Source organism: Chinchilla lanigera, unplaced genomic scaffold, assembly GCF_000276665.1.
Source record: "Chinchilla lanigera isolate Chin_1 unplaced genomic scaffold, ChiLan1.0 scaffold00049, whole genome shotgun sequence".
NCBI lineage: Eukaryota > Metazoa > Chordata > Mammalia > Rodentia > Chinchillidae > Chinchilla > Chinchilla lanigera.
The window spans coordinates 8,406,909-8,420,873 of NW_004955450.1; the positions used below are offsets into that span (position 1 = coordinate 8,406,909).

The 13,965-nt window shown below is 42.3% G+C and overlaps 1 protein-coding gene across 7 annotated transcripts in view; it reads right to left on the minus strand.

The window, feature by feature from the left end:
* Nucleotides 1–13,965, minus strand: part of Map2k5 (mitogen-activated protein kinase kinase 5) — a 250,682-nt gene that overhangs the window by 199,332 nt on the left and 37,385 nt on the right. For all 7 annotated transcript variants that reach the window (XM_005393687.2, XM_013518967.1, XM_005393686.2 and 4 more), the window contains exons 4-7: nt 11,850–11,919; nt 7,866–7,906; nt 6,873–6,940; nt 497–545 (exon numbers count right to left, since the gene is read on the minus strand). In XM_005393687.2, coding sequence (XP_005393744.1) covers nt 497–545; nt 6,873–6,940; nt 7,866–7,906; nt 11,850–11,919 — 228 coding nt within the window. The remainder of the gene's footprint in view (nt 1–496; nt 546–6,872; nt 6,941–7,865; nt 7,907–11,849; nt 11,920–13,965) is intronic.

The window sequence follows — 13,965 nt, forward strand, 5'->3', positions numbered from 1 at the left end:
CATTTGGTTTTAGACAGCCTGTCGACCAGGCAAACCAAGGCCTCCAGGACCCCAGAGATTTTATGTGTCAAAGGTCTGCGGTTCCCCCGGTCCCCAACAAAGCCAGTGTTAGTTTCAGGACAAAAGATGGAACTAAGGTAAGAAGGTAACAGTTTTTCCTTTTCTCCCCAAAGATAATGAAAGAAACAGTCGCCTCAGAATGCAGGGCCATTTCAACAGCCCATGGGTTGACACACTTGTTCAGAACTGATTAACTTTTTAGACAGAGACGGCAGCGGGGTGTGTGCATGGTCCTTCAATCTGCTGGGAGTGAAAGCCATTAGCACAGTTTGAAAAACAGGCTGCAAATTGTCCTGCCAATCAAATTAAGCCATGTTACTCATTTATGACAAGAAGAAATTCACAGATTCTTTATTGTTTAATACGTTTATGGATTAAAAACTGGATAATAGTAAGATATTATTATTTGAAAATCTTAATAGGTAATAATACCTACCTGGCCATTGGCTAATATTTTTTTCAGTTCAGCAGAGGACTTCTTTAAGCTGAAAAGGAAAGATGTAATTTTTAGTAGCAGCAAGATCACAAACACCTCTGAACACCACAATAAAATATACCTTTGCTTTTAGATATAGGCATGGACTACACTCCTCTCTGCAGAAGATATTTTTCCAGAGTAACTGACTGAACACCAAAGGTATCAATGAAGTGACTGAAACTCCATTAGTATTCTACAGTAATAAAGAAGCCTACAGTCAAGAGGAAGCTACGGTATTTTATGGACCACTGTGACATTTTATGGACCAAGTGACATGTTGGCCATTAGTTCTGCAGTCTTTGGGCAGCCTTTCAGCGGCAACTCTATGTAGACACTATCATCTGCTAAACAAAGTATTTAACAATGCACTCTCAGGATGTTCACAGCAAACAAAAATAAGAGAACTTCAAAGATAAAACAGATGGCTTAAGTCCTGGTATTTTACTACAATTAAAAGTTACAATTCAACTTTCTGGGAAGTACATGGATTGTAGAAATAAATACTGGCTCTCAACAGCTGTGTGATCTAGGACAAGTTACTTTTCCTCTCAGAATTTCACTTTCATCTTTTTATAAAATGGGGAGAAAATTAACTTTACAGGGTAACCAGGAAAATTAAATATTACAAACCAGCACTGTGTCTTATAGGTATGAGACTCAGTGCTCGGTGCTACTAGGGACACAAAAATGTTCTCTGAGCATGTGGCTCTTAAGTGTCCCCTTAAAGCCCAGTGTTAAAGGCTTGGTGACCCAGACTGGCATTACTAGGAAGTGGTGGGGATTTTAAGAGTCAGGGCCAGGTGGGAGATTTTGGTCACAGGGGGGATGCCTTCAGTTGGGATTATAGGACACTGGTCTCTCTTTCTGCTTCCCTGCCACACGAGGTGAACATCTTCCTCTATCACATGCTCGTACCACCACAGGATACCCAGCCATATGAGCCAAGCACAATGGAGCCAACTGACCATGGACTGAAACCTCCACAACTGTAAGCCAACACAAGCCTTCTCAGGTGTTTGCTTCAGTGACTGAAAGCTAATGTACTATAGCAGCACGGGGTATGAAAGAGCACCTGCCCCCACTGATGTTCTAGTTGACGTGTAAAGCTTGTTAACTTTTTTCTTAACCTATCTACTCTAACCTTCTACCTATCTACCACATTAAGTCTCTCCCTTGTGTTCGTTACTTATGTAAATGTCTTTCTCTCTACCCTGTCTTCCCCCAAGACTGAAGACAGACTACATCTCATTCTATATATTCCCTTTTTTCTCATTCTATATATTCCTATTCCATTCCCTCTCACCCTTAAATCTTGCCAGTGACTCAGCATGCACTGAGTGTTCAATGTAAGTGTGATTTTAAAATATAGTGAATGTTTAAATTTATTACAGTAAAAGACCCACTGCTATTACTCTTCCTCAAAATACTCCTCCTCTCTTCCAACACACTTACCCCATCATTCTTGCCACTTTCTGAATCAGTTTACACTTTACATTTGTGGCAATTTCTGTCAAAAAAATATTACAGTGTGCCCTCATCCACTGTACTCTGGCACCATGCAACTTCTGGCTCTTCCCCAAATGACCACAAAAGGTAAACACTCGGAGGTGATTCAAGACATCAAGGCAGCCACGACAGCACAACTACAGAAACTCAGGAAAGGATTTTCAGAACTGCTTCAGACACCGGTAGGAACGATGGGATTAGTGTATTTGGTGAAAGGAGGGAATAATGGCAATACATCTTTTCCTGTACGAAATTTTGCAAATTAAATATTCACTTTCTTTTTTGATCACACCATTAAATGATCACTGGTCCGACTGTTATTATGTTGTAGCAGTTGGCATAGTAACATAATAAGACATAAAGATCATGAACACCTCAGAAAGAAAAAGGTCTCAGGACCTCATATGCATTCCATTTGGCACCTCTAATATACTCAGACTTCTCAAACTCTGAGACTATGCATTCATTTCAAGTTATAATTACTCTTCTTTCTAAACACGTCTTAAACTTCTGCATAATCTAGTCCAAACAGACTATGGAGGCTCAATTTCTACTTTAGGTCTTATAAGACATGACCTCACCTAAGGGTGAGAGACTTTAATAAATTATGGCCACTCAAGTCTAAGACTCTATGCACTAGACTGGCAGTTAAGAGTGCTGTAGAATGGGACCAAAGTGGAAACATACACCGAAAGACCAACAATGCCTAAGATCAGTCCACTTAACAAAATGATAACTACTATTTATTGAGTGATGACAAGTGCTAAGTATTGTGCTAAATTCTATTACTTATTACCCAAATTTAATCCTCACAGTAACTACACTCCTTAGATGTAGTTATTGTGTCTACTTTATATAGAGACAACTAACACAGAGATCTTGCCTAAAGTCTATCTCTTACATAAACACACACCTCTCTTTTCTGGGAAATAGTTAAATCCTAGTGTAGGGAGTCTTTTCTGGACCTCTTCGCAGTCTATACGTGACTCCCAATTTGATAGTTCCAATTGCTGTAAAGGTACAACCAAACAAAGCCTGGCCATTGTTTCTCCAGATATTCCATTGTGTCATACACCTAAAATAGTAACATTTTGATTCAATGCATTTACAAACGCCTTCCATCCAAGAAACAAAACATGATTCCTTAACACAGCTTCATCAATCTCACTAACACCAGAGGTAGACAGATGGAAAGTTCAATCATCCCAGTTTTACAGGAGAAAGTGAAGCTGTGTAGGAAAGGACCCGCCTTGGCTATGGGACATGAGTTCGGTAATGATGGCCTAGGAACACCATATACATTAGTAAGCTCAGTTTAATAAACAGTCATTCACCCAAGGCAAAGAGAGGACCAATTCATGCTCTGAAAGTAACAGAAGAAAACTGATTTCATTCATCATGCCAATATGTGGTTGCCACCTTAATCGGATTTAAAAAAAAATTTTGTGGGGCTGGTGGTATGGCTCAGTGGTAAGTGACTGCACGGTCAGTTAGCCATGTGTGAGGAGGCCCTGGGTTCAATCCCTACCACCAAAAAACAAAACAAAGCAAAAAAAAAAAAAAAATTAGATAAACCCACCTTTTTTTTTTTTTGGTTTTTCTCCGGTACCGGGAACCGAACTCACGACCTTGCACTTGCCAGGCAGGCACTTTGCCACTGAGCTAAATCCCCAGCCCCAAACCCATCATTTTGTAACCTAGAAATTTCTTTGTGGCTCAGGTTATTCAACATTTCATTTATCTATATGGTCACAGTGACCTGAGCTATCAAAAAATCACTTCTGAAAACATTTTAAAATTTAAATGTCATATAACTATCACCTGGGTGTGACACATAGAGAAGCATGGAGACATCAGAAGAATAAAAAATAAATAAAAAGGACCCAGAAATGACATCAGAAAAGCTGATCAAGTTGAGACAAGTCAATCCAGAGATGAGATTTAAAGGGAATGGAAATACAATACATACTCATTCATTCCTTTAACTACCTCCTTTGTGCCAGGCATGGTGGCCAAGAACTGAGTCTCTGACAGCGAATATGCTGTCATCACCGCCCTCAAGGAGCACAGAAGCTACTGGGGAGGACAGCAGCTTCTAGAGGTGATTATCTACAGTGTGCTCGCTGCTACTCTAGATGGAGCATGGGGCGCAGTTACAGGAATCACAGACGGACTTCCCGGCGTAGGTGACGAGCGGCTGGTAACTGAGGACAGCTTTTAAAAGAAGTTACCACAATCCACAAAGATGACCGAGATGAGGCCGACCGAAGGTGAAGGTGGGATGAGAGAAGGAGGCAGACAGGAAGGAGTGGCAGCAGACGCGCAGGCCCAGTGGCGAGAGGACCCGGCCCACGCAGGGCCCTGGTGTGCGTGAGCCAGGCTGGAGTGGACAGAGCACCCAGTGTGAGAGGCCGCAGCTCGCCACCTGCGGGGTTTCCCCGCACTATGGGGAGTGAAGAGCAGGGACGGGCTTTAACAGAGGATGATAGCTCCACCAGGTGTTACTGCATGGCTTGGACTTGACTTGTCCCCCACAGGTCTGTGCAAGGAGGTGAACCTTGCCAGGGGAAGGTCCTTGGGCCCACTGGGGCTGTGCCCTAAAAAGGACTGGCCACTCACTCCTGCACGGGCTCCCACCACTGCACCCTGTCAGAAGACGACAGAGCCCGGGGGGCCACTAGAGCCTGTGTGGCATCATCTGGACTTTCAGCCTCCAAAACCGCGAGCTAAGAAGTCCTCTCAACGCATAAAGTCAGCTGCCTCTGGATTTAATTACAGTAAGGAAAAACTGATGAATACACTTGTTGGATCACTCCAGTGGCCGTGTGGAGGAGGGGCTCGAATGGGGCAAGGATGGAGGAAGGGTGCTACCAGGCGGCGGTGGCCATGACCGGCACAGCCTGGACAGCTGTGGAACAACAGGGTGCTGGCGCATGGGTGGACTCAGGGCCCCTCGGAAAGCACACGACGTCAGGGAGAAGTGAAAGGCATCAGGCAGGTTTCCTGTAACAGATGTCGTGTGTGTGGGGTGGAGTGGGGTGCTAAGGAAGGGAGGTCCGAGAAATGTGCTTGGTGAGAAGACGATGGGAAGAGCCACGATCTGCAGGAGGAGACCGGCACCTTCTGAGGACTAAGCAAGTCCCAAACCTTTACAAGTGGGCACTAAAGGGAGAGAATTCTCAGCTTGCAAAGAGGACCTTTTAAGATGTAGTGGAACGAAAACGGGGGCTGCATTGGCCGATAAAGTGCCTCCTGCCCCGGGGCTGTGCAGAAAGGCCTGGTGCCTGTCTGGCAAGGAATGGGGCACCCAGCATCAAAGGCCGCAGGGTTGGGGGTGCTTCTCCTACTCCTCTGCCTTGTCGTGCTGCTGCCAAGCCCTCTCCTGGGCTCCCTAGTGCAGGAGGGGAAAGGCCAGCCGTCCTGTCTACATCCCATCTCCTGTCCTAGTGCGGCGGCTCTCTCTGCCCAATCGGCTCCTTACACGCACGCCGGGCTCCTTCCCCACTGCAGGGCCCTATCTTATGCTCGTCCCTCAGGTCTAGATGGAAACATCACTCTCCCCAGGGACCCCACTCTGAGCACCCAGTCTAAATCAAAGCACATTCCTGTCTAGGGTCATCCCCTGGCATCTGGCCTGTCCCCTTCACCAGACTAACCACAAAGTGTAACTGTCTTGTACTCTTTGTTCTGCCTGTCCACCCACTGGATGGCGAACTTCAGGGGTAACTGCCACGCTGGCTTCCCAGAGCACAGGATGGCACCTAGCGAGTCAGAGGTACTCAGTACCTGTTGATTAGTCACCAACCTGGAGCAAAGAGCACGGCCAACCTAAGGTGGCATATTAGAATCAGCTCTTGGTCTTTTTCAAATAACATTCCTCCTGTAACAGGAAACACTACTACAGCAAACCATCATTACAATTTGGGAGGCCATCACACACCTAAATGAAGATACCACAAACAGCTAAGAACCATTAGAGTATCAGATGCTCTCTGAACTTCTATGCAGTGCAATGATCTCGTAACAACATGAACGCACATGGTAATTTTTAAATATCCACACTAATTCTCACCTGTTGTTACAATGAATGTGGGAGACCTAAAAAGTTACCCTGCCTCTCCGTCTTACCGTCTTTTCAATTCCACTGTGCTTTTTATATCATGATGACATTTGATCTAAAACATTTTATCTTCCTCGGGCTCGAGGTCAGTCTTGTATGGACAATGCCTCTTCTGAACTGCGCTGCTTTCCTAGAGCTGGGTGCCTCTGGCCCGCCTACTCTGCAGGGCCTGGCTCACGTGCCACCAGCAGAGACAAGCTGCGAGGCCCTGCTGCGGAGAACTAAGCCCTGCCCACCCCAGCGCGGGCAGATGACCCACGGTGAGTAACAAGGCTGACGGCTGAGCAGGGATGAACTGTGTGAGCCGTGCTTCAGAGCTGGTAGTAGATACCCTGCCGCACAACAGAGCAGTCAGGGAAGTGACTCCGGTGGGAGGGACGGGAAGTAAAGGGACTCGGAGGAGAGACTTTAAATTACTGCAGTGAAGCCCCCGGGACACAGAGCCCGGAGTGTGGGTGATGGGGAGGGAGAGGCAGCAAAGGGGAAGCAGAAACATGAACTGCATCTGGGCCGGAAGAGGCGGCTCTGAAGCCCTGAGCCCAGGCGAACCTCAATGCGGACGCGAAGCGGCTCGGCTCGGTGCTGGCTTTTCAGTCACCGGTGTGAATCCACTTCTACACGCTGGCTGGTCATCCCACAGGCCGCTTCCCCCCAGCTCCGACTTTGCACGTGACTGTGTCAGGCCACAGCCCCCTGGCTGGCTCTCACCTATTGCTTGGAAGTGAATCCAAGACTGCCGGGCTGGTGTGCTGCGAGGGTCCGGCCCGGGTATTCACCTAGAAGTAAAGAAAGAATCTTGATCAGTCCTGTGTTCTGAGGACACGGTTCTAATTAACCTATAATTTGCCATACATTTCTCATTTCGCTATGAAGGTTAATTAGCTTGTTGCTAGACAGACCCACGGTTGGAGTCTATTCGGTATATAGGTTACAGAACTGTACAATCCGTATATTATATAATCCTCTATCCCTGTCATTATTCAAATACTAAGGCAGTCCTAAAAAGGGAGAGAAAGAGAGTGAAAGTGGAACTCACTATCTAGAGCACAGATTCAGAAAATATGCTCAAAAATCTACACTGAGAATACATCCAGGGTATAGCAGTGAACTTCAGGGTATCGTATCTTCCCAGCTCTACAACCAAATGGAACACTACAGACTGCTTCTCACTCCCTAAAAACTGAGGTCTCAGTGATTCACCGTAAAATATTTGAGCCTAATAAAATAGCCAGCTTTTCTTCAGATGTAAAGCTTTAAGCAGAAATCCAAACTTCAAAATACACAGAACAATGAAAAGACATTAACTAGATATATGTTTCTAGCATAAATATGTCAAAAGAAGAGGGGGGATATTCTGTGTGCAATACGCTTATACGATTAATTAATCACTGAAATGATGACTATAATCTCACTCATATAAATCTTTCAGGAAACTAGTTATCTAAGTCCATCCCAAAGAAACTGACCAACCCAACAATTCCAAATAATTAAAAGTACAACACCAAAGCCCAGTATACAAATTCACACACATACTGGGCAAATTCTACAGACGAATCCCCCTCCACCTCCCATTTAAAAAAAAATAAAAAAAGATCGCTTGTCAGAGCTTGAGAAAGTGCAGTTTTATTTGACATTTCAATAAGTGGAACACAGCATTACAAATCCATCTAACTTTACTGAAACAATTATTGAAATTCGTACCTTCAGGCCATGTATGTTCCGTTCCCCAGGAGGCTTGCAGGCTGAAACAGTAATTGACTAAATTGTAGAACACATCAGGGCCATTTACAAATTTGCTCAAAATGAATCGTTTAAAAAGAAATGAGGGTGACACCAAAATTAGCAGAGAGAAATGATTGAAAAGTGGCTCCCCAGACCCGAAGTGGGAATTATGAACCAGGGTTTTAACTTGCAGGAGTGAGCATTTATAAATGCAAAGAGCTTTCTGACACCACTTCATATAAATTCCAATTTCTGCTTAAAACATAAAAATCAAGTTAACTGAGCTAAAATGATTAGATTCCTTTCATAATTCAAATTTCTGCAATCTTTCCTCAGTCTATTACATTATATCTGCTACCAGTTAAACTACTTTGAGAAGAGCTAAGATTTTCGGGGTTTTGTTTGTTTTGGAGGAGAAATAGAAAAAAGATCTTTTAATGCCAAAAGGATTGCCAGAGTCCCTACAATGGGATCCTCGAGTTCGAATACTATTTCGTATAGCCATAAACAACTATTATCAAAATACACATACAGAACTAATTTCATTACACTTATTTCAAATCTTGACATCTGTTACCATTTAAATCTAAAGAAAATGTAGGGCCAGGAAATATAACATGAATTATTTCATTCCTGAGTTACAGGTTAGTACTTTTCCAATTCAGCAGATGCTTCTGCATCAAATGTTAAAAATACGAAAGCTTCCAGCCCATGTTATAGACCACTTCCCCTTGAAAACTACAATGCCCTACAAATTGTATGTTAAGGGGCTGTCAGTTTTGATTGATTGTTTAGGGGAGGATGAATTTGATTTTTTTTTATCCCTTGGATGTACATGTATTTTTTCTCTGCTTCTGACATAAAATAGAGCTGCTTAATAAGATGTGAGTAATAATTACAAAGCATGAATTGCTTTTATTCTGTGTATTTCAAGTAAATTCAAATTTGTTCTTACTTTCCTAGAAAATGTAAAACTTTTAGAAAATGTTAAGATTTAGAAAATCTAAATCTTAATAAAGGGCTTTTACTTATCTTTCTAAAATACATTAAAATTAAGGCTCCAAATCTTTCCTTAACATGGAAATTAATTTTATTTTTTCTTGGCCCAATACTGGCAACTAAACCTAGCATTTCACTTGAGGCTAGCGCTCTACCACTTACACCTCCAGCCCTTTAAATTTATTGAACTGTGGTCTTCCTGCCTCCGTCTTGTAAGTAGCTAAGATTATAGGTATGTGCCTATGGTGGGTTAATTTTTGCTACCTCTCTGCATCTATCATATGGAGATAAGAGAGATATGAAAGGTACACAATTTGAATAATTGGGCAGAATTACCCGGATCTACCTGTGGTTAGAGGCCTTCAAACCTTAGATTCTGTGTCAGGCCCCGTGTTGAAAAGAATCGTTAGACTGAACAAGTCCAATGCAAAGGAGATGATGACTCTGCTCTAGTGACATGTTTTCCACCCAGTGGAGATTAACTTTTTGAGCAAACCAGTCACATATATTTAGTGCATGATCCTTGAGGGACCCAGTACTTCCAAGACAACATCTTAAAATATTTCCAGCGAAGTATCCAGGGCACTCAAGGAATGTACAGACAGGCATAAACTCTTATCTTTAATTTAAACATCTGCTTTGCTTCTCAAGTCTTTAAACTGGAATTTAAAAATGCATTCCAGAAAGCCCAGGAACCTCATATATTCTAAACTTATGAGCCAGAAGTTACTATAAGGCTACTGAATTTTCATATTTCTCAATATTTAACACATCTTTTAACTACAGAAGACTTAGCTATGAGCGGACTGTGTCATGCAACTGTGCTGCTCAGAAGGGGGAAAACATGTCACTAGAACAGAATCATCACCTCCTTTGCATCGGACTTGTTCAGTCTAATGATTCTTTTTAACACAGGGCCTGACACAGAATCTAAGGTTTGAAGGCCTGTAACCATAGGTAGATCAGGTAATTCCGCCCAATGTGTCTCTATTCAAATTGTGCACCTTTCATATCTCTCTTATCTCCATATGATAGATGTAGAAAGGTAGCAAAAGCAGAAGATGGCAAAAACCAAAGGGAGTTGAGTCACAGCACACAGAACCCCACTGGGATAGGGAGACGGGGTTTCAAGCTACTCTCATGCACGCTGCAGTGGTATTTTAACTTCCATGTCTTTCCACTTTCAGCAAATTATAATTTAAGTAAAATTCTTACTCAGAGGGTGTATCAATCGCTTATATGCTGTGTGACCCTGAAGTGATTTAACCTCTGTGAACCTCAAAAGTCTCATCCACACAGCCGAGGGAATAATACCTAGTGCAACCGAGGCAGTGCTGTTGGGAGGGAAAGATAACGGCGCGTGGACAGTATCGGTGCCTCTGCAGCGCCACGTCTAAAACTGGGCCTTGCTACCGCGGGAGGGAGCATAGCGGTACACGGTGACACTGACAGGGCTGATCCCAAAAGGAAAGAAGACAACCTGAACTTGAGAAGATTTCAGGAAAAGAGAGGTAGGTATTTTACTATAAAGGAAAATGAAGCCCTGTGGTACTGGAACAGTAACTCTCCAGGATGCTGTAGCTGGATTTGCTACCCAGAGCTGGGAAGCAATTAATGGAAATTTTTAGCTTGTAAAAAACTATTCCTTGTGGAGAAATGATTTTTGAAATTTGCTCGAATTTCTCATTTACCGAAAACATTAAGAAAACATCTGCATCCTTGTTAGTGTCTAATACACAGAAATGGGGACACTTCCTCTCTCGCGCTCACTCTTTTTCCCTGTTTTGATGTTTATTTTTCCAGTCCAACAGAATTGGACTAATCCTAATCCTTAGTTTGGGTGATAACTGGCCTTCAGTGAAGCAATTTTATTCAGTTCCTCAGCATTTTAATAGGTTATTAATAACCTGGTGAGCGCTCCTCAACCTGCCACTTACAGGGAACAGCAGGACTGCTCTTGAACCCGGAGCTGCTCTTGGGCTGGCCGGGCCAGCTGTCTTTGGAGACTCCGTCACGGCAGACAGGAGCCTACTGGTTAATTGAGCCATTCAAACTTCAGAGAGTTACAGGTAATGAAAGTCTAGAATGTTTAATTGGAAAACTCATACTGTGATTATTTGTACAGTATTAGTTAACGAAGGTAAGTTTAACTTTTAATTATTCCAATTAAGTTATTTCTAGAGGAGTTACTTAGAGAATTTCCTTATCTGTTCCAGTAGTTAGAAAACACAGATTCCAAGTGGGGCAATATATAATGGGTGGAAGACTCCATCTTAATGGTTTATATAATTAAACTGTTCTTGTTCACCATTGTTCAAATTTTGAAGGAACATTTATACACAGCTGAGCAATCATAACTGATACAAGGCTGGTACTGCCAAACCTAAAGAAGAAGAAATTTACCTGACAGGTGATTCAATGAGACTCACCCTCATCAGCTCTTATTTTTAGAGAATTAACAATAAAATTTCTACTTAAGAAGATTTCTCCATTATTTAGAAAATACCCCCCAGCCAAAACCAAGCACCCAGGATTCTACCCAAATTTCTTCCCTCTTTTCTGTACATTGTAGCTTATGTACTACTAGCCAAAAGCTTCCTCCTCCATAGCAGCTTTGGCGACCATCACGAGCCACAATTTATAAATATCTTGAACTAAAATCATTCATTTGACGTGGTTTAGAAACCATGGGGCCCCCCAAAGAGTTCTTTAAGCGAATGTAAGTATGCACTTCAAAAACAAAAAACCATCTAGTTAGTTTAATTTACTTTAGTAAATTAGATATTTTATCTGCTATAACTATAATGTAGCCTGCAATCCCCACGATAATGAATACTTCTTTTGTTTTTTTCAAATTAAGAGCTAAACATCATGTTATGTGCATTTAAACCTTTGGAAAACATAACTGTTGATGAAACACTTTACTGAAATAATCATTGTTGATTAGAATTTGTTCAACATTACCTCTTGGAAATATCTGCAGAGGCTCTATTAACTGTCCATTTACTTGCTGTTCCATTACTGTGGAATAATACTGCAAAGAGATTATAGAAAAAGATTACTCAGTAATGTATGAATACTGGAACAGACACTTACGGGTTGGTTAATTCATAGCACTTTTGTAAATTGCTGGTATGCACATATCAGCCTTGAGAGTACTTTTCCCCTACTGGTGCATCAAAATGCCTACAGTGAATTACTCAGGACTGGAAGGCTGGTATAGTGTTATCCTCCACACCAACCACTTAGCTTTAAGAATAAAAATACTAGGGGCTGGGGATTTAGCTCAGCGGCAAAGCGCCTGCCTGGCAAGCGCAAGGTTGTGAGTTCGGTTCCCGGTACCGGACAAAGACCAAAAAAAGAATAAAAATACTGATTAACACTACATATTAGTATTCAAGAAATATTTTAAAGGGCATACATTTAAAATGCCACAAAAAGTGTTTTAGTGGAAACTGCTCAAATTGCCTCTTGTCCTCTTGTTCTGGGTTTTACAAAGCCAAATGAGAAGCTTCACATTTGGTTCAGGCCTACAAGCCAGTTAACAAAACATCATGCACATCTGTGCATAGAACACAGACAGCGGAAATCCCAGTCACAGAGACTGAAAGCAGCAACTAAGGTAGGACTCATCCAAAAATGACACAAGTATTAGGATAAAAAGGCAGCCTAGTTTCAAGCCAACATACCTCTTATGCTTGAGCCTTATAAACCCCTTGAGAATGGATCAAATTTCGCTGTAAAGTTCCGGGCACAGGAAATAAAGTTCTCAGTAAAATAGCTTTCATTGTTCCTCATAAACACAAATCATGAAGTAGGTCATATCGTGGTCTGATGGCCATTTTCCTTAATATCCGAATTGAGGAGCATGGCCCACTTAGTCTGGAGATGTTCTGGACTCACTTCTTTCAATACTAAGCAAACAACAAAATGATGCTTCCAGTGGAAAAATATCACCCACAAAAGCTGCTGATTTTGTATTTTGAGAGACTGTCAAAGTGCAGGATTCCTAGCCAGGTACTGTGGCTCATGCCTGTAAACCCAGCACTCTGCAAGGCTGAGGCAGAAGGATCACAAGTTCAAGTCCAACCTGAGCAACATGGTGACTTAGTGAGATGCTGTCTCAAAATTTAATAAATAGTAAAAAGGTCTGGGGATGTAGCTCAGTGCAAAAGACCTGGGTTTGTTCAATCCCCAGTACCACTACTACCACCCGCCCCCACCGAAAAAGCAGGACTTCTTATTCATCTTTGCTGTTTCTATACTAAAACACATTATTATTTATCTACCAAATTATAAGCAAATTCTTCCTGGATTATCATGTTCTGACAGTCTAAAACAAGTGTCTTTTTACAAGATACATATGGTTTCCTACTGCTTTAATGTACATTAAAATTATTACAAGATCAAGACTGGTTTTCCTTAGAAATGAAAGGGAGCTATAAAATTCCACATTATCTTGGGAATCACAAGTTAGTAAGTCTAAGCTCTGTGCCCTAATAAAATAAGGCGAAGGTGAATTTTGGTAGCGATGGACAGATGTAAGTAAGCCTGTTCTTCAAAGGGTTTCAAACTGCACAGGAAAGCGATCCTCTCCTTCTGTGGACCTAACAACTCATATACATACGGGAAACTCACACGTTGGAGAACATAGCAAGGCCATGTTTTTCAGGAGACTCGGTACCTCAAAACCAGAGAAATATAGCACTCGCCATTACTCAAACAGCGATGACAACTAAATGAAGTATCAATCATGTAGGCCGCCAACCTTTTGGGACAGCAATAACTGTTAACAAGTAGCCTGGAAAAATTGTCCGAAAATGCCTTGTCCTCAGCACACAAGTATTGGAGGTTTCAGTGGAAAATTAAGATGCCAGTGGCTATTTGGAACATAGCTCAGGTATTCTTTTTAATGGGAAATTTGCCGGTTATTGATCCGCAGCGTGTACCCCCTTGCTTCTGGAAGGCTGCAAGCAACTTTCCAATCAGTGGCTGTCAAAAAAATTACCGCCTTTTTATACTGATACGAGACAACAGTGGTGGTGGTGTTCTCTCATAGTTAATACTTTCCTTTAATTAA